This window comes from Phoca vitulina, unplaced genomic scaffold (genome assembly GCF_004348235.1).
Source record: "Phoca vitulina isolate PV1807 unplaced genomic scaffold, GSC_HSeal_1.0 scaffold20, whole genome shotgun sequence".
Taxonomy (NCBI): Eukaryota; Metazoa; Chordata; class Mammalia; order Carnivora; family Phocidae; genus Phoca; species Phoca vitulina.
Window position 1 is genome coordinate 6,094,915 of NW_022589723.1, and position 27,798 is coordinate 6,122,712.

Genomic DNA, 27,798 nt, shown 5'->3' on the forward strand with positions numbered 1-27,798 from the left:
TGATAACAGAGCATGAGTTGCCCTATAATAGCCTTAAGACCCCCAAGGCTATACAAGTCCCTTTCATCTGCCACACTGAACTGACTCAAGGGGAACCTCACTTCCCCTCCCCGAGTACTACGCCTAGCTGTATTTCTAACCTACTCTTTTACCCTCCCTGAGAAAGGGGAGCTGACAAGGGCCAATGATGATTTAAAGTGGCTTTTAAGATTTTTTTTTTTCCTTTCTGCCTTATTCTTTATCTTTTCTTGATATTTGCACTCCAATTCGGCCGATAGTATTAGTCACGGGACTATTTCCACAATATGAAATGGTCAGGAATAATCTCTGAATAACCTCATAATAATACTGTTTTTTAAATGCCTTAACTAACAGACATTAAACTGCCCCTTAATAAAAATCAGAGTTCAGGCTTATGCAAATGTGGCATGTAAGCAATTCACAGCATTGTTATAAATATACATATACAGTTCATTCCAAGATTTCATCTCAATATTTCTTCAATCACTTCCTCACAATGTCTGGTTTGTTCAATTTATATTTCTACTTGGCATTTGGTGCAAACCCCCAAAGATAAGATACATCTGTCCCTTAGTCACAAATCTTGGCATTTTTACCTTAACTCAATCGTGAAATGATTGGTTGAGTATTACCTTGCTTATTAACAGGATTTCCTCGTAATAAAACATTTTATTTCCAAACTTTTGAATGTGACATGAGATGTACCAACTCAGTGGTTGACATACCACGGCTTAAGGAGGACATATAAACACCCTGATAGGTGTGAGGGAAGGAAAAGCTAATTGGAAGTCAGCTTCCCTGTGATTATCAGCTTGTTTATGGGGAGGGAGGACTCCTCTGAATGGCACTGTAAATTCATCCCTGATTATGGCGTTCAAACCAGAGTTCATTTCCACAAGCTCCCCGAAAACCCCCCACCCAATCCATTTTGTTTAGTTACAAAGGGCTGTGCACTGTTTTCAGAGAATGACAGTTTTTCCTGCTTTGATTTTCTCCAGTTTCAAGAAAAATTAATCAGTTGCGCAAGCCAGTTGTCAGATTTCACTTCCCTCATGGCAGAAAGCACACATATTCATTGTCTGCTATAAGAATAAATTTTAGTAATTTTTTCCCCATGTCAATATGAATATTAGACTGACCCAATTAATATGAAATTCTTCTTTGCTGCTGGAACAGACAGTGCTGCAGAAAGAGCCATTTGCACAACCTGTTCATGATTATGGGCCATAAGGACACAAAGATGGCACACACATTTGTGGACCATCTGAATTCTTATACGGAGAGGGGAGGGGGAGGGGGGAGCGGCATGACGTTAGCGTGACTGTCGTGGGTCATGTTTTTTAATCCGTAGTATTGGACATGTAACACAGCAACAAGAGCTGATCATTTTGTTTAATCACCTTCTGGATCTTTGCCAGATGGTCTCTATTGAGAGCGCTGCAAACAGAGAGAGATGAACTGCATCTAACACGCCACCAGAGCTTTCCCGTAAATGTCTGAGAACTGATTCCAACAAGAATTTAGTCTCAGAGCAGAAAGGGATACATTTAAAAACTATGTGCATTAACTATACTTTTCCCCATAGAATCCTCACTTGGCATGAATAATTTACCCACTCTTATGCTAATGGGATCATGAAAGTATCCCTGTGTCTTTAGTGCAGCTATTCTCAGCTTTCAGTAATTACCCCACCCAGTGAAAATAACATGGCTTCTGCATTGAACGGCAGACTAGTACCTGACAATTAGAAAGATCATGGCTGACAGTGGAAGGGTCCAGAACTGGACAGAGAAACCCTTGTGGCCCCCGGAGGAGTAACGCTGGCCATGGGGGAGGCGAGCAAAGGGGAAAGGGTGAGAAGAAATATTTTCCATTGTCGAGCTCTGCATTCTCTGACTTATTACCAAGATTTTACTTAAATAAAAATATGTTCCCCTTTACATCACTACGTGTAAAAGACGTTCATGACAAGTTCTGAAGAAAAAAAATAAATAATATCCAAGTAGAAGAACTAGAAGAGTTATCTTTACAGCACATCTGCATTAAGTATCTATTTTATCAGAATTGTTTAAAATCTAAATAGTGGAAAATCCTCTGCATTTTGCTTTTTGGAGGGAAAAAGTATTACCAAAAATTAAAAAAAAAAAAAAAAAGAAGAAGAAGAAAGAAAGAAAGAAAGAAAAACTCATCTTCGACCTCTGTCCACAAAACTCCATGTTAGGTAGTTCACTGTGTAAAAATTATCAGGCTAAAACATCTGGGAAAGAAAGCTATGAAACAGCAGGGAACGTGGCTGGTTTATTGTTTATCTTTTGTTTATGAGGCAGTATTCAAGTTTAATTACTACTCTAAATTAAACTCTAACTGGCATCAGGAGACATCCCTTTACATGACTAAGTTAAAAAAAATCTAGAAATCCCAAATCTGGGTTTTTCAAGTAAGTTGATACATATAGGAAGAAATTACTCAAAATTAACAGCAATTATAGAAAGCCTTTTAAGCATTTACAGGCACTATTACATGCTCCTAGAGCATTTATTTATTAGAAGAGTTTAATTTTATTTCTAATGGTTACTATTCTAAAAAGTCCCAAGAAAATCAACAGAAATTATTTGGATGTTTGCTGATTGCTAAAGGATGGTATTCTTTTGACTTTATTGGGGGGGGGGGCGGAGCGGCAAGGAAAAAAATGCAACATAAATATTCTATATACAACAGCTTCTTCTGTGGGAATGTACAATTATCAATTATATTCTCAGAGAATTTTTTTTGATACAATTAGGAAGACAGGAAGGAAAAGAAATGGCATTTACTTATCATAACAGTGAGTGACCAGTTTTGGATGAACTTAGCTCTAGGAAAAATAAAAGTTAAAAGCAACTAGCAAAAGATTATGCCAGATGGCATCTGTCATATTGTATTTAGGGTTATTTTAAAGAAATTGCCGCCACTATGAAAACATTCCATTGACGGAGTTTTCCTAGACTGAATAAGAAATCCCAGTAGAACATATTCAGGATCCAACGTAGGTAGGGTGGAGGTTTTTCTCCCTCCTTTAAATGTATAATTGGAATATTCTGGTGGGGGAGAAATCTATTTCATACCGATAGCATGCATTATAAACGCAGAAGTATAATACTATTTTAGATGCTTGCTGACCTATAAACACACTCAATATAAAGGGGTATTTTTAGATTTCAACACCATGACTGGTAAAGAACTGTATAATACATAAATAAATATCTAGCTATAAAATAATAGTCTTATTGCCTGGATCATAGTTGGGGACATCAATGGAAGGGTTTGGTAGGTGGCAGAGTTGAGGGGAATTATGCTGGCTTGTGCAGCCTTGTGTCCTGAAAGATTAGAGACATATAGATGCTAGTATGCTAATGTATTTAGGTTAAACTGGGTCTGGCAACAGTATGGTTAACGTGTGTGTGGTGTGCAGTGTGAGCTCAGCAGTTACTGGGCCAACTGTCTCGGTATTTCTGGGAATCCTGCCTATTCACAGTGCAGGGATTGTTCAATTGCTGCAAAATGTACAAAATGAATTTTACAAAAATGAATTGTAAGGAAGGCCCCATTACAACGATTTTACAGCAAAGATGTCAACATCAATTTTTCTTTCATGCATAGCTAATGATTAAAACAGCATATTCCATTTGCCTAAGACAATTTATTTCATATTGGCACATCAAAATATTGAAATACAAAGTTATCTTTACTCTACCCTTTTTATTCATTGCTGCTGAACCCATACCATTGTTCAAACCAGGAAAAATAAAACAAACTTGGCACGAAATACTTAAAACAAAGGCTCATCAATATTCTCCAATTTGTCAACATCTCAATTACAGCACTGGAAAAAATGTAAATTTCATGTGCTCTAAACACTGAGGGGTCTATTCTCTTGCCAATTCACATGCGTAACTCCCATCAGCGTTAATGGGAGTTACACAAACCCATCAATAATAATAATACTTTGTACATATATTGTGCCTTTCATCTAAGGCTCTCAAAGTGCTCTGTGAACAAGGGGGCTGCTTCCTAGTCTTTACTCTGGCAAAATACACAATGAAATACAAAGCAGCTTTTGACTCAGCAGGTACAGAATTAGGGACCCCAAGCCTTATTATCAAGCCCCATTTTACTGATGGGAAGCCAGACACAAAGAGGGCCAGTTACTGCCCCAGAGTCCCCAGTCTGTACCCTTATTCTATCCCTGAAAAACCAGATTTCTTTCTTCATTCTAATGTGACTAACAAGACAAACTCCCTCCCTTTGGCTGCTTTTAGCAAAAGAAATCAGAGTGAATGAAAATCTGGTTCATATTTATATAGTTTACTGCTAGGCATGTGCTGTTTGAAAGATATAGTAAAGTCAGGTTTTACATTTTACCAAGTTTGTTTCTTACAATATTTCTAAAATTTGATTTTTTTCCCTCTATTTGGTTTGTTGTACAAACACTAGAGAGGAAAAGATGACCTTTCACCTGTGTAACTGTAGCTCTTTCACTATCAAGTCATAAAATGAGGTATTTTTAGGTTCCAAAGTAAAGATGTGTATGAACCATTTTAGTAAAGATATTCACAAAAAATATAAAGCAACATAAATGCATGTATTGTTTTATAGCATATGGCTATTAAAGTTTAATTTAAAATGTGTATGAAAACATTGTATTTAGTACAATTCATCCCTATTTTTTCTGTTTATCATAATTTGTTTTGAAACTGAGTCGTTTTACAGTTTTCCATATGCCTGTTGTGCTAATAAATTCTGAATACACAAGAAAACTCTTTTTTAAACTACGAACTTGGTTTCCAGTGAAACATTATAATATATTTAATACTAGGAACATAAATTTCCCTCCTAGGTTTCCCATTATACAGCAACCCTAAGATTTAACCTAGGATAAGCATATGTGATTTCAGTCAATATCTCTGTTGACTTTGCCCTGAAGCAGATAATTAATCTTTCCCACAGAAAGCTACTCTGGACAATTCAGTGGGCCAAATTTCAAAATACCTTAAATACACGTTTAAAAGACTAACATAGGCCTGAGTATGACAAAATGCATCAAGCCCGGCCTTCAAATTTAGTCTGCTGTAACAAACAGAATACCCTCCAACATGTGTTTGGGGACCACTGATGTGGTAAGCCAGGTAGGAAATTCTCCACGCCAAAACTTATTCCTTATTTTATAGGAATCATAACTTGTTTTTGTCCCTCACACTTTCATACAGTAAAATGACTGACTTCCTAGTGCTCGTACACATAAGCCGCCATGTCCATTCTTTAATCCCACGGAGATATGATAAAAGGGACAAAATCCTGCAGGGATCAAATCCTTCAACATGGGATAAGTGGGTGCAGCTACCCACAACATAGAGGTTTGTGGGCCTCGCTTTTACCCAGTATATCCATCTCAGAACTTTTCTCTTTTTCTGACCAAAAACAACAACAAAACAAAACTGACCGAAATGATAAAACTCCATGCCTTGCCTGTTGCCGCAACAATTCCCAGCTCCAAACCCCAGGGTCTTCTCGCTCCCCCTCCCCTTCTCTCGGGTCCTTTCCTGCTATCTCCCTTGCCATAACTCAACCAACCCAACAGAACCAGGCAGTTTTAAATTTCAGTTGGGACCTTCGTGACCTGTTAATGAATCTACAGAGAGGAGAAAAACTCACAGTGTTGAGTTATGCCTGGTGTTGCTAGCTGACTTGGAGTCAGAAATGCTTGAAGCGTTAACGTAATTGCAAGAATGTGAAAAATGAAGCGCTGGGCTCCTGAGCAAAGTGAAAGGTCAAAGCGAGCCTCACACACAACAAGTCTTTGGAAGATAGCCTCATTAGACCATTAAGTCTGCTTCTCTTTTCCCCCCTCTTTTGTCCAATGGTTAGGGTGTTTTGTTTTTATTAATAGATACATTTCACCCTTTGTGTTATAGCAGTTAGGGGTGGTAGGGAAGGTGGACTCATTCAAAGCTTCCCAGATTTAACCACCCTGAGAAGTCCATCGCCGTGACACGGAACCACAATTAAGCCATTGCACTGCAGATCCACAGGATTCATGTACACGCCATCTCCAAAATGCCTTCCAGTTTGGTTTTTCTTACGTACAATCTAACTGGTCTAATAAAGACAGCAGATAAGCCTAAAGAGATCCAACTGACAAGTTCTTCCACAATTTACCATCCGATAGTTTTCATTTCTGTATCAGTCGCAAATAACCCAGATTCTAATTTGGACCTATTCACAGTGAATGGCATCTTAGAAGACAAGTTTCTTCCTATACTCTTCTAGAATACTAGTAATCCAAAATCTGTGGCCAGAAACTTGGAGAAGTCAAGGCACTCACCCTACATCAACCACCTTCTTTTAAATGGCATGTATGACTACAGCTCAGGCTGTTAAACTGTCCTCCACTTGGAAGACTGTCTAATGCTTAAATATTGTGGCCATAAACACAGTCATAATAGAGATGAAATAGACCTAGGAGATCAGACACCATCTAATGTAAAATATTAAAAAGTTAAATCTATACACTTTCCTGGCCTATATTCAATAATGCATCTTCCCTTAAATTATCATTTTAGCTATAGAAGAGTCATCCCTACCAATGTATAATTGCTCTCTGTGCAATAGGTGAGTTTTAAATCGTAAAATTTATTCTAAATTACGCTAGGCTTCCTGTCATCAGCCATTGACGTCCCCCTTGCCCTCTGATTATTCTAATTTTTAGGATTCGTGACAAAAGTCACCATGTTAGCTGACTGGAAATGGGGACAAATAACCTAAGAACTTCAAAATCCATCTTCCCAAGATAAAATTCCATATAAAATTCACACAGTACTTCTAGAGTTCATAAGAACAGATTTTGGCATTTTACGTGCTTTCGAGGCATCACTGCTTGATTACAGAGAACTCCTACAGTTGATATTACAAACAAAATATCCTGCTTATAGAATAATTCAAACTAGTGCAATAATAGCAGCAAAGTAAGCCTGTCATTCTATTTACTCACACACAGAAGTAAAGTGTAGATAACCAAATTTGTAAAAGAATTGGCAGAACTAATCAATTGTTATTGTAATGTCTACTTAAAGATTAGACATCTCACTCTGACTTTTTTTTTTTTTTTTAAAGTAATGTAAGTTGAGAGGAAATACTAACGTAGCAGCTCTCTAACCTGCCACTCTCCTGTTTACAGGGAGGGAGATGTACCGATATCATAAAATACTGAAGTTATTTTAGTTATGTCTACTTTGTACAAGGAGAATGCTTGACCTTTTACCTTGTTCACTGCTGTTGTCTCCACTCTGTGAAGCATGGCCCCCACTGGAGGGCCCCGGGGTGCCTGCTGAGTGGGTGGAGGTTGCATCATCGTGATCTCGCCAGGATGCAGGATTCTGATGTCAGGATGCCAAGAGATTTTTCCACAGTTACCATTTCAGCCATAAATGAAGAAACAAGAGGAAAGGTGCAGAGGGAGACAAAAAATGTATACATATTAGTATTTGTGGAACTAGGCATATAAAGATGCCATACTACGGTATGTTGTCTTTTCAGCGATTGGTACCAAAAGTAAGAAAAGATGCTCCAGAATCTTGATGAGGTGATGGTTAGTTACATCAGTGTCTACATGTGTTTAAACTAATTGAAACAGACACTTAAAAGGGGTGCATTGCATTATACACAAATTATACCTCAATAAAGTTAATTTCTAAAGTTAGGGAAAAAAGCTTTTTACAAATCTAGAAGTCATTTCTACTCTTGCCGTCTTAATTGGGGCATACTCTTCCAAGCCAATACTCTTGGATACTAATTACAGAACATCTACAAAACTCAATGACTCCCTTAAAAAAAAAAAAAAAGAAAAGAAAAAAAAAAGAAAAAACCACAGATCCAGGAAAGTACGGGGCAGCCCTTTGCGTCTTTCAGGTGCATTGACCTAGTCCAACCTGAATGAACTCTGAAAATTACCAACTGATTATACAACCAACAGACGGAGTGATATCAATGAACAAAATGAAGCAACTATGAACAGTCAGCCATCTGGTAAACTGGACGGGACTTCCACATGAGCTCCACGGAAGCTCTCAATTCACAGGGCGGTGCTTTTTTCCTGGAAGTATGACTTGTTTCAGAGGACATGTGAGGCAAACTGAGAAATTATAGCTCATGCTATGCTGAGTGTATTCTTCTCCTGTTCCTCCTCCCCTTTCCTGATCATTCCCAATCCCCTGCTGTTGCTTAAAGGAAAACAGGAATTCTAATGTACAGGAAGGACTTTATCAGCACCACATGAAGGCAGGCAAGAGATGGAATTTCCTCTGGCAGAAACGGGGAGTAGGAACCGCACATGAAACAGACCAGCCTTAAGGCCAGAACTGTACACTTGTCACCCGCATGTGATGACTTCAACTAGAGCCAAAGATCTCCTGGCGAGCAAATTCTTATGGGGAGTGGGGCAGGGAGATTCTTTGGGGGCAAAATGAAATAACAATATCAATCTCTCAAAGTACATGATTTCTTCTCACAAGAATTGGTAAATAAGGATTCAGACATGCCTATGGGCACCATGCAAACATCTTGACCATCTGAAAGCAATCTTGCCACGTTGTCATTATATATAGTTTATCCAGAAAAAAAAAAGTCTTTCATTTTCTTCTACATCAACTCTATTGTATATATAGTATATAAAATTTTATCAAAATAAAATCAAGAAACCATGGTGAGACAAAATAAGGGACTATTCTTATTTGGAACAACAACAACAACCAAAAACAACCTTTTTTTCCCCCCCTCTACAGGGTCTGCTACAAACTGACTACAAATTAATATCTAGCATTTTTGAGAGATGACGAAATGACCCAAGGCTCTATAGATCAGTAATATCTATATCAAATACTGCTATTGGCACTGCCATCAGGCTAGCAACTGATTCAAAGGGAAAACCCGAAGCAGAAATCTTGTGACTCTAAATAGAGCACAGGTTTAGATCTCTAAAGGTTATGTTTTAGAAAGGAGATTAGGGAACAGAGTCGAATAAAATGAAAATCAAGGTTCTGGGCTGCCCCTATTAAGACAAAGTCATGCCTGTGATTTCTCTTTTTATCTAAGTTAGAAACCACTCCAAGAGTTTCAAGCTAAAGGCAAACAGAATACAGGGGCTCTTCAAGCTTTGCAGCCTCTTCGCGTCAGCTGTTTGCCGGATGGTAATCAGATAAAGAGCTAGAAGAATTACGTGAAAGGAAAGAAAGAAAGAAAGAAAAGAAAAGAAAGAAAGAAAGAAAGAAAGAAAGAAAGAAAGAAAGAAAGAAAGAAAGAAAAGAAGGAAGGATGGATAGCATGGCATGAGTTTAGTCCTACAATAACACTGGCTAGAGCCTTCTTTCAGAAAATGAAATAACTGAACCACATTCACCTAGGCTAAACTTTTCAGTGTATACAGCAAGTGATGTTAATTTTATGCACTGCAGGCTTTTTATTAAGCAGGCTGCTATAAAAGCTCCTTACCCCTCATGAAAATTACAATAATTAACTACTAACATCTCAACTATGTTTTAAGGTAAATGTCATCCAACAACTATTATATCATCATTCAAATGAAGCAAGTCTTTCTATTTGGGCACTAGAGTGACTTGAAGCGACTGCTCAAAAGGACTTCCTGCAACTGAAAATACTGGTTTGTCCCTCTCAGTCAAACCTGTACTGAGTTTTTAAAGACAGACCTCATTAATTTACAATTTAGTGTACCTCTTTCAGTGGTTTTCTGGAGGGGGGGAGGTTCTAAAGTAAAGGGGTGAAAAATAAGCCACATAAGCAAATATTACTTTAAAAGCAACTGATTCCTCTAAGTGAGGTGGATCTTTGGTTTTCAGCCCAGTCCTAAAATTTGCTCCTGTTCACTATTTAACATACCATTCCCCTGTCTCTTCTCTCTTCTCCTCCACATCCTCAAAAATGCTGTCCCCAAAAAGTGTCATAAGATGTTTATTTCCACAGAGTGTCTCAAGTATTATGACCTTGTTTGAGAGATTGACACAAACTAAGGAGTAACCATGGCATTCATCTAACTTGAAAGTAGGAAAAACAGATGGATCTCTCTGGGGCTTTGAGGAGTTACCCCAAAGTTGTTCCTATCCAGCTAGACCATGGTGACTCGATCATATACAAAGACAAATGCTGATAATCTGGTCAATAAAAAATTGCTACCTTCCTGGTCATAAAAAATTACAACCTACATGTGTAGATAAAATATAATCCCTTACCCATAACACTGGGTTTTTTTTCTTAGACTGAAATATTTGTTTGTATCACAACCTCTTTCTTCTTCTTCTTTTTTTTTCCCCCTCCCTAAATAGTTTCCAAGTTTACATCCTTCAAGAATAACTGCCTGGCTTTCTGCCAAATTATATGCAGAAGTTTAGTGTATCTTGAAACCAAAGTGGCGTATGAAAGCATGTGCAACACATGATGTATGTAGAAAATAAAGAGAAATGCTCTCCGAGTGCATGTGTGTGGGTGAGCACTCAGGTAGATGCACTGCACTCTATATGTCCTGTTCTTCAACCCAAGTATCCTGAAGACACCCGAGGGCAAGGAGTGAACATGTTTCTATTCCCAGTGGCTTTAATAATTGGGAGTCAAATATGGTACTCTTCTTGCTCTTACGTAATTGCGTTAAAGAGCAGTGTTAGCAGGAGAAAAGCAGTGAATACTGAGTGGAACACAATAGAAGGAGATGGAAAATAGATACAAGAAGCTAGGTCTCCAGGGGCAGTATTTTCTATTTGCTGGGCTACAGACTCACAGCTGATAATGCAAGTTGTAATTAATATAAAAGCATGAGACAAGATGGGGAGAGCTTGTAGTGGTGAGGCCACAGGAGATCATTCTGCTGCTCTCCTCTGTTTCTCATTTACACACAGCTTTCCCTAGAAAACACAATTCTGCCAGTGTTTTCTCCCTTGAAATTTAAAAAAAAAATGATTTAGCACCATCACTGAATTTTGCTAAATCTAGGAAAGAGCACAGATAGGAAAGGAGTCTCTGGGCATAGGAAGCAAAACATATGCAAGCCTCTTTTGTTGAGGTTGAAGATATGGTGGAAATTGTAACATTTTACACCCCTATGGCATTTCTGTGGGGACCTGCCCATAGGAAAATAGTAAGTCCTGGTGAATTGGTGGTATTGCCCTGTTTAAATGATTCCACAAAGCTCATGGTTCTTCCATTGCAAAAAGACAATGGAGGAAAATGTAGGCGCATTTCTAAATAAAAGCAAAACTGAGTGGAGAAGTAAAATGTACTAGGCTTCAAGGAGGAAAGAAAAAGCCATACTACACAAGTTCTATCTAAAACTCATCATAGACCCCAAGTGAAAAGATGATTCAATTGATGTGGTATAGGAGAGAGAGCACTAGATTTGAATTAAGATACTAGGGTGCCACCTCTAACAGATCATGTGGCCTTAAGCACATGAAGTGATGCACTTCATTTCCCTGGGACTTGCTTCCTCTAGCTCTTTAAAATTAAGAACTTAGGCAAGATAATCCCTAAGGTCACTTCTACTTCTTATTTCTATTATTAAAAAAATACTTTAAAATAAGCATTTGATTTTCTAGAACCTACACAACTAACATGTGATATATAACATCAAGCCAAAAATTTTATACGAACTTGAACAATACAGTAGACTAATTCAGAAAATGTGCTTGTAGGTAGAAAGCAACAGTAAACATATATAAAGATATTTTAACCAGCAAATGAAGCATGCAAAACTAATCTGACTCGATATGTTTAAACAACAAAGGCAAGATATGCTTGCATTAGTACACATAATTAATAGGTAACATATTTCCTATGACTTTATGATGTTTTAGTTCCTAATTAACATTGTGCAGAAATTATTTTTTAAAATAAGATGAAGACTTCTATCATGAGGTTTTCAAGCCTACAAAAGTTAAAAATGTTAATTGTATGGTTTGAAAAAATGTTGGAATTTCAACTTCATTATTCTAAAGTTGACATAAGAACTCAGGAGAACCACGCATGCTTTCAGAACATGGACTCACTCTTTAAAAATGTAAATAGAGCTGGGGTCTTTCCCTCATCTCCCTGCTTCCACCCTCTATTGAGCTTTGGGAATTAATATGTGAGTAACTCTCAAAGAAGTGGCAAGTACTCTTTGCAAATTCCAAAAATGAATTCCAAAAATTAAAAAGAAAAATGAATTCCTCTATTTAACTTTTAGAAAAAATAGAAATTTCTTGTTTTGTTGGTATACCATCACACTATAAAATGTCTCCTATAACTCTGAATTGTGTTGGGATATCCCATAAAACATTCAGTCTGAAAAAAAAGAGGAAATCAATTTTTAAAGTATCAAAATTTTAATCTGATAGTGAGTGTCAGTGGTTGTCAAGTGTTTGTTTAATTTCATCTCATCACAGTTACACTGAAAACATACTTCAACGGCACAACTGAAGTGATTTAAATAATATAATTATTTTGAATGGGAAATTGACAGAGGAGCTATCAACCTTCAGAAGCTACACAACAGTAACAACAGAAAACCCATGGCCCCCGCCATATTGAGTTGGTGGAAAGAACTCAGAGGTAGAACTTTCCCGGAATGGGTCCCTGGACACGTTGGATAACACACCACAAAGTCTAATCCTATCCTAGAACTTAAGAAACTATCTGATAAAATAAATCATTTGTATTATTAATATTATTATCAAATCCCATTATTTCCCCCTTGATATCCTATAGACCAATCACTTAAACCTATCCCTTTCCTTGCTGCCTAATCCCTGCTGACTTTCCAGGTACTAATAGATTTTACCTCTAGACACTTGCCTGTATTCTGTCAGGGACAAGGTTCTTAACCCATTTTTAGAAGCTATACACAGATAAATAAACTTGACATATTCAGAGATGCAAAAGAAAACAACAGCATGTCTTCAGGTAATTACACAACATAGCAACATAGAAATTCTTTTTTTCTTTTATTAATCATATTATCAGAGCTAGTCAATTGTAAGGCACCTGTCATTAGCTATTAACAGATAAAGTTGTATTTTCTTCCCTTACTTCATCCAAAAAATTAATAAATAAGACGAGTTCCTTATGAACATTAATTAGAAATAATAACTGTATGCACTTCAGGCAAATAGAGCTTGGCTCAAAGAATGTATTTCAAACAGATATATTTCATTTATCTAATGTTGATCTAAAGATATGTGATCTCTTTAAATGTAAATGTAAAGATATATTTTATTTGTCTGTACTAGATCTAAAATTATGTAAAGCAGAAAATGTGGATATCACCTATTATTTAGAAATACTATAGACTAGGAAAAGCATGAATATTCCACAAGAGTTTTCAAGTTGAAAGTTTTTTTTTGAAGAATTGGTTTCTTGACATGTTTATTTTAAACATAATAAATTTGAATGTCTGGGAAACTTAACACGAATTGCATCTGGAAAATAGAGTTCTATTTCCTTTCACCATCTTATTTTCTTCTTCCCAATATTCCAAAGAATACTGTAATAGTTGTTTCCCACCTATAACAATTACTCTCATATTTAATAACACAAAATAAACTATGTTATAATACAAAAATGTAAGCATTCATTATGAATTTACTAAAAACAACAAAATAGGAGCCAGTGTTGCAAATTTTATTTTCTATTTAATTCCAAACTTCCTTCTATTATCATGCCCATCATGTAAATGTCGATAATAAATGAACGAGTTCGGTATCTTTAATGAATGTACCATACGAAAGGTTAGGACATCCTGGTTGTCTTTTTATCAATGTTACATCAGATTATTTACATAAAATTACACAATGTGAAATCAGCATGACAACAGCCTGATTTACTGTGTAATAGTATATAAAACTCATTCTTAAAAGCCTGCCCAAAATACTTGCTTTCAAGATATTTGTAGCAATTACTTTCCTTCAGTTTTATTTTCAAATTTTTCCTATAATAGAAGTCTATTTTGGCACCTAATATTTTGTTCCTGACGCTTTTCTCTCTGCTTTCCACTATACAAAATTACGCACTTATTCTTTCTTTTCTCTTTCACTATCTCTCTCTCCTTGCCCGATCCTTCCTTAAACACACACACACACACACACAGTGCAGCTTGATACCACTTAATAAGTATAGAGGTGTCTGTGTTTTGGGGGTGTCAAACAGCTGTCACAAACTGTCACCTCCACAAGAGAAACCTTGGCACACAACAAATTAAACTACACTTCTTTTTTAGCTGTCATTATTCATAGCCAATAAGTTGAAATGCTCTCGGCATTTCATGTGCAAATAAAACCATGAGGAAGCGCAGTAGATCAGAATAGTGGGCCAACAGATAAAACAGAGAAAACAACACGCTGTCTCAGTCCTTCTGAAGTGGCTCATCATCACCCCTGCACCAGCGTGCACCAAATGAGATCCAGCCTGGGGCAATGTATTAAATATGCATATCAAAGCAAATGAAAAAATAAACCTGGAGATTCAAATTGGACACATTTACATGCTGAAAATGTCCCACTCATACCACTTTTCAGGTAGTAGTTCCGGGGTATTTTACCCTTTTTTGGTGGGGGGGGAGGGTGAAGGGAGGGTGTACTTGCAGAAGAGGCAGACACATAAGAGAATTCATTTTGTAGGGGGATGCTTGGAAATGAATATAACCAATGTACCTCTGGTACAAAAATATCAAAATGGTGAAAACTCTACAAGGTTTTCTCTCCCCTCCCGCATAAAATTCAAGTCTGCAGCAAATCTCGCCATTCCCCACTCGGTGTGCCTGGTGGAACAAATTAGTGCTTCCTTTCAAAACAAATAGCAGGGGGCTAAAGTAAAAATGTTATAGTTCAGATCTCTAGGAAATAAAAGGCTTTAAATTATGATGCCCAATGAGGTGGCAAGCCCTCATGGGTTCAAAATAAATCAGTTGTCATCTTTACTTGATTGGGGGCCTGAAGAGGAGCAACAAATGTTACAGTTGACTCTTTTATCCAAAGCTGATGATTGTTAAATTATTAAAGCGCTATCCTCTTAGGTACCACTTCCTTTTTAAGTGTAATTTAAATATTACAATAGTTTCATAAATTGGCACCGTCTATCAGCCAATACTCTAAACAGCCGAGTTTATCTTCTCTCTTCTATGTAAACATCGGCATGTTCTAGTTACGTACATCCACTTGAAAAACAGTTGCCAAGAAACTATTCTAGAAAACCAAGTAGTCGAGACCCCTGGAAATGTCATGAGAAACGTTTTTTGGCTGCAGATAACTGTGAACCTCTCATCCTACAAACCATGTAACTAGATTCCTTCTCATTCCCCCAACATTGCAGGCTGCATTTGAATTGAGAAACAGGAAGCAATGAAAATAAACAAATAAATTACAACAACAACAAATATTTCTAAGGGAGTGTCATGCCTTGTGGACAACAACCACACATCATATAGCCACATATCAGCAAGTAAACTTTCCATAGCTGCTTGCTGCAACCTTTTGATTTCAGTTAATACACTCAAATAGAAAAGAGCCCCTCAAAGTTCCCCCCATCATGATGGAAAAAGCCAAGAGTAAAGATAGCCATACGAGCTTTCAATGCCATAGTAGTTATTCTGTCTCAGAACTAGACAACCAAGACTGAGGTTTTCTTTCCTTTTTTTTTTTTTTTAACTTTTGTTCTTAGGCTGGCTTTCCATACAGTACAAAGGCTCATAATTAAAATGTATGACTGCATATTTTCAAAACTTTATTTTGGAGGGTGGGGGGAGATAAAGACCCTCACAGAAGGTTTATTCTCAAGGCATCTCAACCCATTCCTCTTAACACCCAGGAATGGAGGGGAGAGCTTGTGGTAATGATAAAAACTGCCTTCAAGCCTCGAAACCTGTTTAACTCCACAAAGTGTTAAGTTAATATTTCAGCCAGCAAGTTATTAGACTATAGCCTATATCACTTAGGTTGTAAGCTCAATTGAATATAATCTATAGATACCCTGTCCCCCGCCCCCGGCTTGAGTTCCTATAAATAAACTGCTGTTCACACCCACTCTTTAACCTCCCCACTCTTGTCTTTCCTACCAGCTGCAATCTTTCTTTGCTTCTTTTTCAAATTTTCAGTCTCACTACATATGCTTTTTTCTTTCTTTCTTTCTTTCTTCCTTCCTTTTTTTTTTTTTTAAGGATCAGACTCCCTAAATCGGTTCCAAAATAGGATTAAAAACAGAGAATAGAAAGAAATCTCCCATCCTGGCCTGACATACACAGTCACTCCTTACTATACTCTGTCTTCATTCACCAACTGTTTAAGTGTTAAAATTCAACCACGAACCTATGGTTACTCAATCGCAATTCCCTTCAGCTTTCTGTAATACATTGTTAATAACTGTTTCATCAAAGTTACTGTCTTTTATTATGAAGATGCTTCAGGCACTTGGCAATAAGTCCATATACTGACAATAAGTTTCTATAGAGCAAGAGCTCAGAGAATTGTAATGTGTTCACTCCTTCTTTCATTTCTAATGCAATGCAAGATTGCCAATAATTTTCAGGATTGTCATCTCTGTGAGAGACTGGGAAACCGGCCCTCCCTCCCTGGTTCCTCTTGTCCTTCAGTTCTCTCTCTCCCCCACCCTGTCCAGCTAGCTGACTTGCCCCTCTGTCCAGGCTGCACTGATTACACAGAGCTGAGAAAGCAGAAAAGGCAGCAGTCACCATATCAAACAGACAATTTGCTAACACTCAAGCCACCAAATCCAGGAAACTTTACACATTAAGAGCACAAATCACTCTATCAACTCCCTGGTTTCTTTGGTTCTCCACATAAATAAGGAGAGGGGCCAGGAAAGGGCAAACGAAGATGAAGGGTATGGCAGAGGTAGTGACAAAGAGAGAAAAGACCCCCAAAGAGACCAGATCATTTAAAAAGAAAACTAAGTTTAAGCTTAGCTAAATGTTACAACAAGTTTTTTTTTAATGCTTTACCCAGTGGTCTCAAAAGAATGCCAAAGGGCTCTCAGACTTACATGGTCAGCGAGATTTGTAGAGGAGCCTGAAAGTTCTTCGTGATCTGACTTGGAGCTGCCGTCTCTTTCATCAATGACAAGGTCGATGGGCATTTTCCCCTTCAAACAGCTAATGTACCGATGGCAGAAGTTATCACACAGTTCGTGGACCTAAAAGGAGGGTCATGGTGGAGGGTTCAGCTCATATTGTTGTTGTTATTGTTTTGTTTCATTTTTAAAGGGGAAAAAGTCAGGTTGCAAGGTTACATTTGGAAAGAGCAACAGTGCAATGTCTTCCAAACTAACTCTAATTAATGGGTGTAATACTTGAAGGCAAGGAAACAATAGAGCAATTGTTGCAGCAGATATTATTCTCCAGAGACTTCCCTGAGCAACAAGTTACAATAAAGAGAAAAGAAACAGGACTGGAAATAACTGGGCTCAGACTGGGAGTCCAAGGGGGAAAATCCGATTTGATAACATCAAAATGTTAGAACGCTGGAACTGGGAATAGCATTGGCATTTGCGATTCAATAAGCTAAGAGTTTTGCATGTTTCCAGGGGACAGTAATTGAGCTGCAGAGCAATGTAAAGACACCCCAGCGAGGATGATTCCCTCTGCTTGCACCTAACACTCGCTCTGGTCTGAGGGTGAGCTAAGCTAATAGAGACGCAAGCAGGCTGAATGTCCAGTAACACAAATGGTTTGCTGCATTTCAAAATAATCCTGAATGCCTGGGGAAAAAGGCGGGAGGGGGTGGGGTAGGGGAGCAGGCAGGGCTGTCCTAATTCACCCATCCTCTGAGCCCCTGGGTTGAGCAGCAATTCGAAGGAAGGACATGGTAACAAGTTCCTCAAAACCTCCAGGTGCTCAATCCCTCAGACTGGAGTTTTGTTAAAGACATCCCAACTTAACTAAGAAAGGAAAGTGGCTAAATCAAAATGGGGAGTGTCATTTCCTGCTTACCTTTTCTAACTCCAAAAGATGAAACCTTAGTACTTGTATTGCTTGTATCATCTGAAAGAAAAGTTTAGAGTGTGGAGTTAAGGCTCTGTGACTCAGAAGTCCTGAGTTGGGGGGGGGGGGGGTTGGTGGTGAGGGAATTGAGCTGGGGAGAAGAAGCCGGCAAGTGGCCAGGCAAAACCCACACATCAAGAAATCGTCAGAAAAACCAAGTGATTACTGATCATCTCTGCCTCATTGGCCACGGGGTAGGAATCTGACTCAACCTGAGCCGAAGCATCTAATATCTTTGCCCCCTGTGTTCACTGAGCTATTTGTAAGGACTGCTTTCCTAGGGCCAGGCCTTCTTTCTCCGCCTGAGTCTTTAACCGTCCCCTCTCTCGACCTCAGGCCAAATTTAAAAAAAAAAAAAAAAAATCCGCTTCTTCGGAGAGAGAAAGCTTTTTAGAACAGCACACCCTGCGAAATCCGTCCTTACTGAAGAAGGAAATACTCAAGATGAATGGTGAAGCAAGGCCTTTGAAAGCGGATTTAAGTACTTTTAATATTGAAATTGTGCAAATTAGCAAAAGAATTGCACCTAAAAGTGGCCTGCGCCCGCCTGCCCCATACCTCCCTCCCCCCATCTCCCCGCCCGCCCTCCGCTGCTGCTGCGCCCGCTGTTACTTCCTTCGGGTGAGCTGCCGGGGGCTCGGCTGCCTACCCTGGCAAACAGAGGAAATAACTCACTTCTCGCAGCCTCGCTCCCGGGGCCGAGACCTGGGACTCATGCCCTGCTCACACTCTGGGCGCTGTGTCCTCGCCTGCTGCTCCCCGGCCTCCGCTTTCCCTGACGTCCATCCCACCCCTCACCTCCCATCGCCCTTGCGGGGGCTCTAAGCTATTCCCTCTTCCTCCCTGTCGCTCTTGAGCTTCAAAAGAGGGCTCTGCTCCAACTCCCCGGAGCTCCAGGGGGAAAGTGGGTGCTTCTAGGCAAGGTGGGGCGGGGGGGGGGAGCAGGCTGGGGAAAGGTAAGAAACGGTGAGCCTTACCAAATTGTCCAGCTCTGGATTTGAGGAAAAAAGTGGCTTTTCAGCGCGAACCTGTAAGAAGCAGGGAAAGTCAACATGAATGACCGCCCCAACTTAAAAGAAGAAAAACGCTGTCACGGACTAAACCGTCTGAGTGGGTACGGTGGAAGGGCAGTGGCGGAGAAGAGGAGAGGGGCTTTGGTAAAATACACGAAACAAACTAATGCCTTAAATTAGTGGGTTCGGTTGAAAAAGTACTGGGGCCTTCTACTCCTCGCCCCATTAAGGGGCACCTGGAACTGCTAAGCTGTTGCTGGGAACTCAGGGCCGTTGTCTGGGCCTGAGTACCCCCTCATCCAGCCGTCTAAGGGGCTGTGGCTCTCAGCCTCCCTCACCTTAGCGCCCCGCGCGGACCGCCCCATGAGGCGCCCAGCTTCCTTCCCTCCCAGGCACTCTCGGGTCCCTCACAGCCCCTATCCCCAATACTTGTTCAAGTAGCTGCAGGCGGGGGAAAAGGCCAAGCCCCAGATTAGGAGCAGGTCAACTTTAATTCGAGGGTCGAGCCCCTGTATTCCTGGCTGGGGGGAAAAACAAACACCCATATTTATCTCCGCTTCCAATTCGCCTCCAGGCTCAGGGATGGGGAGGAGGCGAAGAGCACGGACTGGGCCAGAGGAACAGATCGGGTGTCCCGGCCTTTTCCTCCTCTTTCATGTAAAGCTCGGAGGAAAGGGGAGGAGGAGTGAGGGTCTGCAGGAGGGTGAGTGGGTCAAGAAGGTTGGACCTGCTTGGCGAAGACCGCGATGTCCTCATTGAAGGAGTCGGAGGAGCAGACGTCTCCGCCGGCCACTCCGGGTTCCCGGGGAGTGCAGGTCGCCAGCTCGCACTTCTCAAAGACCAGAGCTAACAGAGGAAACAACGGGTGCCTAACGGGCAGCGCCACGCAGAGACACACACACGGAGACGGGGTGCAGAGGGGAAGGAGCAAGAACTGTAATCAACAAGTTTGGAGGGTTCGGATTCCTTCTTTAATAAAACAGGCACGCATCACACTTTACAACCCTTCCTTAGCCAGCCGAGCCTGGGCCAGAAACAGAAAGGAAAAACGGCCTGGCCCTTTCCCTCAGCTCAGGAGTCCCTCGGATCTAGTCGGAGAAGCCCCTGGCCACTTCAGCCCGCCAAGTAAGAAAAGCCTCAGTTGGAAGTAATGAAACATCCAAGCAGCTCAGGCAGTCTGGAGCCCGGAGTTGATCCAGACCCAATCCCCACACTTACAAAGGCCGCGGAACCAACCCCCTGATACCCAGCCCTGACCTCTCAAGAAAGGAACACTCTCTGAAATTAAAAAAAAAAAAAAAAAAAGCTTTAACTCTCCATATTAATGGTTATTTCGAAGGAGGCCGAAGGCTTCACCTATATATATACCCGAAGTTATATTTCCTAAAGCTAAATCGGAGAGAGTGCTCTTCCAACCTCTTCACCCCCTTGCCTTATAAACTTGTTTGCTCTACTTCTAGTAAAGCCCGTGTGGGGGGGCCAAAATAATAGGAATGTTAAACGCCCAAGAGCTTCCTTCCAAAGACCACATTTCTCCAGCAGGCAAAAATAAATAAATCGAGTGTTAAAACTTGGAAGTGTGCGTGCGCGTCTGCCCTTTGTGTTCCTCCGGGCGGCTTAGCTACACTTCGGGATGCTTGCGGCCTCTGGCTTCAGGCTCAGTTGCCGTTTACCAACCGTCCCCTCCCCTCGGCAAACCGCCGCCTTCCCCACCTCCTCTCAACTGGAAGAACACCAGTGGTACACTTTTGGACCGTGCACCTCCATCCCTCTCCCGAGTTCCCTCAGAATATAAAATACGGAATTTCCAGCCATCTCCCTCACTCCTCCTAAGAGCAGCTAGCTCTATGCAAGCCGCAGTCCCTTCCACCCCGCTGCACTTCAAGGTCTCCCCTTTATTTACAGAGAATTAAGAAGTGGGTGATTAGGACTTCCTGGCCGACAGAAGCAGCCCTGATCCCAGCTCAAGCTGCATTTAGTGACTCCCAGACTCTCGGTAGGAAACAGAAGAGGAAAAAAAACAAAACAAAACAAAAACAAAAACAAACAAACCAAAAAAACCCCCAAAGTTGCTCCTCATCGGCAGGAAACTTTCTCCTTCGTCAAGGCCTCTGTTAGGGGCCCTGGAAGGACCAGTTCTGCGTCCTTTGGCCAGGAATCCCGTCCTTGGGGAGAAGGCCCTGGCAAGATTCTCAGGACTCAGTCACTCTGGGCTGTGGGGTCCGGAGTGACCGGGCCGTGGGGGTGGAGGAAGCTTTATCTTTCGGGGACTTACACTTAAGGCGAAGAAGAGAAGGCCCCCTTCTCTGTCCTTTCTGAAGGCAAGCGGTTCCCCCCCCCCCCCCGCAGAAATAACTCCCCACTTAGTCGACCATCCCCTCAACCCCCACAGAGACGAACACACACTCGCACTCACAAACAGTATGCTGGGTCGGGAGGAGGGGGGTTGGTTTACCCATAGATCGCGTCCTTGTCCCGCTTCAAGGCGTCGTTGACAGCGGATCCCATGCTGGCCGGCATGACATTGGGGTGCGGGGCGTGCGCGCCGTAGTGCTGCGTGGCGTGGAGCGGCGGCCCGTGGTTCAGGTGGTGAACCGGAGGAATCGGCCGCGGCGCATGAGGGTCTCCATACATGGAAGCAGGCACCCCTACTCCGTCCATCCCGCCGTAATGGGGCAGCTCATCGTACTGTCGGGACCCGGCAAGGGGGAGGGGGGCGCGGGAGGTGAGGGAGAGCCGAGGGGGAATAGAAAAAGAAGATGGGAGAAGAAAGCAAGGAGAGAAGTGGGAAAGGAATAGAGGTGGGGGGGGGGAGCGGGGGAGAAAGACGAAGGGAAGAGGGGGCAGGCAGGGGAGAGAGAGATAGAGAGAGAGGGAGAAATAAAAACAAAGTCAGAAAGGAGAAAAGTACCGAGCACGAGTTGAACACACAGAAACCAAACCAGCCGAAACAACGAGTTGAAAGTTGCGGGGGGAAATGTTTTTAAATTTTAAAATGAAAAGGTATGAACCAAGAGCAGCGTTTAGAGTAGGGAGAGGGGGGCAGTGAGGCCAGGGACTGAGGGGGCGCCGGGAGGTCCCGCTCGGGCCGGAGGCAGCAGAACCGTAGCGAGCCAACCGAGGGAGAAGTGGAGTTAGTGTGAGGAGGAAGCCCTGGATCCCACCCCTAACCCCCCTTCGCCTCCTCCCGAGGATCTAATAAATCAAAAGGCGAAATGAAACAAAATAAAGAGAAGAAAAACGCTAATAATCAGGAGGAGAACGCCGAGGACGAGGGAAGACTGGGGCCAGTGCCTCCCCGGGGGCAGGGAGCGGAGGGGAGGGGGGAATAACGTGAAAGTTACCAGAAACATTATTTAGCAGCGGATTCCCTGCGTCCTTGTCAATTTCAGAGACAAAACAAGCAGCCCAGGCTAGTCTAGGCGGCGGCGCAGCGGCTGCGGCAGCGCGGCCCCAGCGGCGGCCCCGGCGGCGGCGGCGGCTCCTACGCAGCCCGTGCCCGCCCCGAGCCGCGGGAGCAGCGGCGGCAGCGGCGCAGCAGCGGCAGCGGCGGCAGCAGGAGAACCGGGGGAATCGCGCTGCTGGGGTAAAAGCTGGAGCGAGGCGAAAGCGTGTAACAATTGCACACGCACACACACCACTCACACGCACTCGCCGCCCGCCCGCTCGCACAGCGCTGGAACACGCGCGCCCAGACACGCACACACGCACGCACACACACACTCGCACACACGCAGAGGCACGGGGGGGAAAGCCGATGAATAATTTTGCTGCTATTTTTTTAAATACTGGCCGCCATCATCAAGCAGCGAGCAGCAGCAGCATTGAAGGGAGAGGAGGCATCGGGACAGGCCCCTCTTAGGAGAGGATTTATATCTAGGTAAGTGTTGGAGATTTAAACCTACCCTTTGCGCCATCAGTCTGCGCTCCAATAAACTCCTGGATGTGTCGTATATTTAATATCCCAGTCCGGATAAGAAAGTGATCTAGGCTGAAGATTCCTTTTTTTTTTTTCCAAACCAAAAAGACTTCTCCCAATTCTCCAATATGTTATTTTTAGGGGAAAAAAAAAAGAGCCCAGGCAAGACAACGAAGAGTTTTTTTTTTTTCTGTGATATTTCTTCTTTTTCTCTTTTTTCCTCTTCTTCCTCCTCCTCCTGATCTTCCTCCTCCTCCTCCACCTCCTCCTCCTCCCCCCTCCCCTCCTCCTCCTTTTCGGTCCTCCTTTCCCCCTCTTTCTCTTCTCTTCCCCTCAGTTGGAAAAAAAAAAAAAAGAAAGAAAAGAAAAAGAAGAAAAAGAAGAAAAAAAATTGTCAAGCCCCCGAACTGAAGGTTACGAGCGGCCCGTCAGCAGCCCACATGTAACCGAACTGTCGTGTTTCATGGCTTTTTGCCACTCCAGCTGTCAATCAAAGCCCGGAATGTCAAGGTAGTGAATGAATGATGGTTGATGATGATGAAGAGGAGGAATCTTTCAGACCCGTTTTTTTTCTTCCAGTAAAACTCCGCGAGGGGTTTCTGCTTCTTGAATTTTTTCCTCCCCCCTCCCCCCCTCTTTTAGCTTGGCCCCCGCGGTATCTATAATATGATCCTCTCTCTTTAAAGTATCGTTCAAAGAAAGCAGAGGGGAAAAATCAAGAAAAAAAATGAATAGTTTGCAAAAATTGGACTTCCTCCCCCCCTTTCCTGGTAGGTATTTTGTCTCTCCCTCTCTCTCTTTCTCGCTCGCTCGCTCTCACTCGCGCTCGCTCTCTCGCGCTCGCTCTCTCGCGCTCTCTTTCTCTCTCTGGGAGATGAGTGAGTGTCAGTAGGTGTTGGCAGGTTGGCTGCTGCCTGGCTTATAGAAGAGCCTCAGTTTGGCGGCGCGGGTCGGCGGCGGGAGAACGAAATGACGGAACCCGGAAGTCGTGGTGGCCATAGCCCGTCGTACGGCGGAGACACATCCCGGGAGTGGGGAGCGGGAGCGAGGAGGAGCGCGCCGCGCCGAGCCTCTGATATGCAGCGAGTGCGATCGGACGGCCCCGACTGGGGGGGCGGGGGAGGTGGGGGGTGGGGGGGAGGGGAGGTAGGAGCCTGGCAGACCCGAGCAAATCAGCGAGCCTGCTGCTCCGCGGGGACGGCCGGGGAGGGGGGTGGCGGGGGGGGGGGGGGGGGGGGGGCCGGAGGAAGAGGAGTGAGTGAGTGTGTGTGTGTGTGTGTGTGTGTGTGTGCGCGCGCGCGCGCGCGCGCGCCAGCGCGCGCGGGGGGCGCGCGCACGAGGGCGGGCGCGCGCGAGCGAGGAAAGAGGGAGAGAATGAAGAGGACAGGGAGAGCGCAGAGAGGAAAACTGCAGAAAACCACAGGGAAAGTACGGTACAGACTCAGATCTTATAATTTTTTTTTTCAAACTTACTTCTAGTTCATTTTCTCATTACACCGGGCTCAAGCCTAATGGGGTCGTGTCGGGGACGTTTGGCATGGCGCTCTTGCTTTTGTTCCTTTTAATTTCGCGGGCCCCGACTCCTCTGCCAGCCGATTACTGCGCCCCTGAAGGCTTTCTGCTAACATCCAGGGGCAGCAGGCTCTGCAAACCGTACTACTGCGGAGCTATAGTTTTTTTTTTTTTTTTTCAAGTGGTACTTTCTTCCCTGTGCACATCCAGCACCCTTGTTGTCAACATTTAATTTTTCCAGGACAAGAAGAGATCAGCTTAACTCAGACAGCACTCTATCCTAGCGGTGTGGACAAGGGCCACCCTGGAGAGTCTCTGGGGGCCGCGGTGGAATTGGGAGGGAGGAAGTGGGGAGGAGTCGTTTGGGTGTTTGATGTTGTCTGATGTCGCCAAAAGGGTGTGTGTGTGTGTGTGTGTGTGTGTGTGTGCGCGCGCGCGCGCGCGCGCGCCTCTAGTGTGCGCCTCCGAAGTGGATCTCACTTAGAGCTGGGAAGCACGGGAGAGAGAGGAAGGGAGAGTGATAAGATGCCTTGCAAGGAGAATTGGCCGGTATTCCCTGCCCAGCTTTGTTGTGGTCGTCCAGAGTGCAGAGGCCGGAGTGTGGTAACGCCAGCTAATGGTTGTGTTAATTGTACCGGGCAATTCCGCGGCACGGGGAAGACGGGCCGACTCCGAATGAACTTTTCCAAAAAGGAGAAGAAGAGTGGGGTGGGGAGGAAGGTAAATATCCCACATGGTTTGTGTAGAAAGTACTTCTGGCCGGCGTCTCACTCAATCCCTGGCTGGAGCTGCACCCAACCTCACCTCTACGCCGAGGGTTTCCCGGTGGCCATGCGTCAATCACTCCGAGCCTGGAGCTGGGGGCGGAGTTATGGTCACTCTGCGCGCGCGGCGCAGCTGCCCCCTCTGGCCCCCGGCTCCCGCCTGCCCAGCAGTCCGGCCCTGCGTGCTCGGAGAGCACCCTCTCTCCCTAGCTCCTCGCTCTTGCCTGGTTCATGGTCCCTGGCCCAGAGAATCGAAAACAGACTGTTCAACAGCCGATTGCCTCTCCAACTTTGAATTCATACTGGAGAGTAGAAAGTAGGGTATTCTCCGCGCGCGACTTTGACCCGACTTCCCGGGGGACGGGAAGCACAGGGAAAATAAAGTGGTGTGTGTGTGTGTGTGAGAGAGAGAGAGAGTGAGAGAGAGAGAGAGACGCGCAGATGAGCTTGGGGCGCGCGCGGCGGGGGGGGGGGGGGGTGCTTTCCATCTTCTCTGCTTCACTGTAAGCTTTCAGGCAACACTCAACTGAGCTTAGATCGCAGCCTGCTGAGACTCCAAGCTAAGTCGGAGAAATTTGGCCCCGTTTTAATAGGGCTGGGGAATGAGCTCCGGAGGTCAATAAAGCCCTCCAAAAATAATGAATGATTGAGCACCTGTGATGATGATAGTGATTACCAGAGCAATTAAACAGTTTGATTAAATGAGCCATCATAACAATGATGTCTGCGGGAAATCGGCCCTCACATATAAAGATAGTGCGGAGGGGCTGGCAGAAGCGAGGGTAGGGCGACGCCAGGGAGCGGGGCTGCGGACTGCGAGGTATTTGCCCAGTTGACCAGAGCAGGGACGGCCAGGCACTCGGAGCTTCGGAGAGGAGAGTCTAGACCAGACTTCCAGCACTTTTACGCCGGGCTTCAAGCCTGTATGATCCAACGGGTATGAAACCGGCAGGTTGTGGGGAGGGTCCGTCCCCCTCCTATTTTTTCCCTAGAAGAACTCCAAGATTAAAAGCATCCTTCTTATTTGTTGCTGAATTTCTCGTCGACATTTAAGAAAAGGTGAGTAGAAAAGGAAAGAAGACACAAAAGTAAAAAAGTTGTCTTGCAGAATTTTATTTCAAGCGGCAGTTACGTGAATTCAGTTTAGCCGGGGTGGGAAGGATGAGAGAAAAATAACAGTCTGGTCTCGCCTGCGGAGCGTTTCTACTAGAGATCTTGAAATTGCTGGATCCGACTTCCCGGTTCAGCGCCGCTAGCTGAGAAGTTTATAGTGATTTTTAGTTTTTATTCTTCCAGTTGTTCATATTTTCAATATTGTGTATGTATTGTCGCCAATAGGATTCTTGTTGTTTTAAATAGCCTGTATAGTAAGTGCCAATTACTTCTCTTTTAAAAAAGAAACTCAATTTCCTTGATAAACGCTCCTTTTGTAGAAGATCAACTTCGAATCAAACCTATACATTGCAGAGTTTAAACATGCAACGTTGCTACCTTCTGCTGCTTTTACCACCGCTTTTTTTCATAGTGGTACTGTGAAGTGAGTTAGCATCCCCCACAGCATTTATTTAGGAAAACTTCACTAGTATTAAAAAATACATAAATTTCTTACATGGAAGTGCATCCGAGTAAAAACAATTCAAAGCGATTGATGATTTCTGTATTTTCAAACGTTGTTAAACTAATAATGGGTTGATAATTCCGTAACAATCTTGGGTTTTACAAAAGAAAAAAAAAAAAGCTTAAACTCGATTTTCATGTGTTTTAATCATTTTAACCTGAACTCCTTTCTACCTTACTTTCTAATATTCTGTAACTTCTTTTGCATTGTATTGAATACATTAAAGAAAACTACAGGGACAATCTGGTTGATGTAGGAGGGAGAGAGAAATAGGACATTTTAAGATAGAGTCAAAGAAAAAAAACACACCAGAATCATCTTTAACTCCAGAGACTTCAGTTAAGAAGTGTGAGTGTTAAAAATGAAGCCCTAATGGAGGAAAATCTGCATCATTTAAAAATTCACCAATTGCCTAAGGGGAGAACCCCGAATTTCACTCGACTTAAGAGATTTCATTTACCTAGTTGCATGTCATTTATGAAACTGTAAATGTAAAATAGCATCGCAGTGCAGTAGATTACACACAAGATCAAGTTGGAGGTGATTCAGGGTGTCGGTTCTTGGCCAATCTGATGAATTCAAAAATTATTACTTTTAATCACCAACTTGCTGATGTTTTATTAACAGAGCTGAAAAACATTTAAGAACTTCTGATCTCCCTCTACCTCCTCCAATTTTGCCAGTCCGAGAGAAGCGATTCCAAAGCGGTGGGGTACACACACTTTCTGATTTCTAGCCTGATATTACATTCCTGATGCTCCGGTCTCAGCCTCTGCACCCCCATCCAGGCTGCGAGGCTCATCTGTTCTTCCACATTTGGGGTGAAGGAAAAGTAGGTGGGGCAGGCCCAAGAGACAGGCACGAGATGGGGGTCGCAGGAGGCGGCA

The 27,798-nt window shown here is 42.9% G+C and overlaps 1 protein-coding gene across 8 annotated transcripts in view; it reads right to left on the reverse strand.

Moving 5' to 3' along the window:
* The window catches only part of MEIS2 (Meis homeobox 2), a 203,660-nt gene extending 180,374 nt beyond the window's left edge, over nt 1-23,286 (reverse strand). For 4 of the 8 annotated variants that reach the window (XM_032417700.1, XM_032417702.1, XM_032417705.1 and 1 more), the window contains exons 1-7: nt 23,004-23,286; nt 21,554-21,786; nt 19,826-19,967; nt 19,063-19,113; nt 18,035-18,085; nt 17,089-17,238; nt 7,319-7,433 (exon numbers count right to left, since the gene is read on the reverse strand). In XM_032417700.1, coding sequence (XP_032273591.1) covers nt 7,319-7,433; nt 17,089-17,238; nt 18,035-18,085; nt 19,063-19,113; nt 19,826-19,967; nt 21,554-21,786; nt 23,004-23,015 — 754 coding nt within the window. In that variant the 5' untranslated portion in view covers nt 23,016-23,286. Of the gene's footprint in view, nt 1-7,318; nt 7,434-17,088; nt 17,239-18,034; nt 18,086-19,062; nt 19,114-19,825; nt 19,968-21,553; nt 21,787-22,442; nt 22,529-23,003 lie in introns of those variants that run through there. The other 4 variants (XM_032417701.1, XM_032417706.1, XM_032417704.1 and 1 more) reach the window with 2 other exon arrangements.
* Between the last annotated feature and the right edge of the window lie 4,512 nt (nt 23,287-27,798).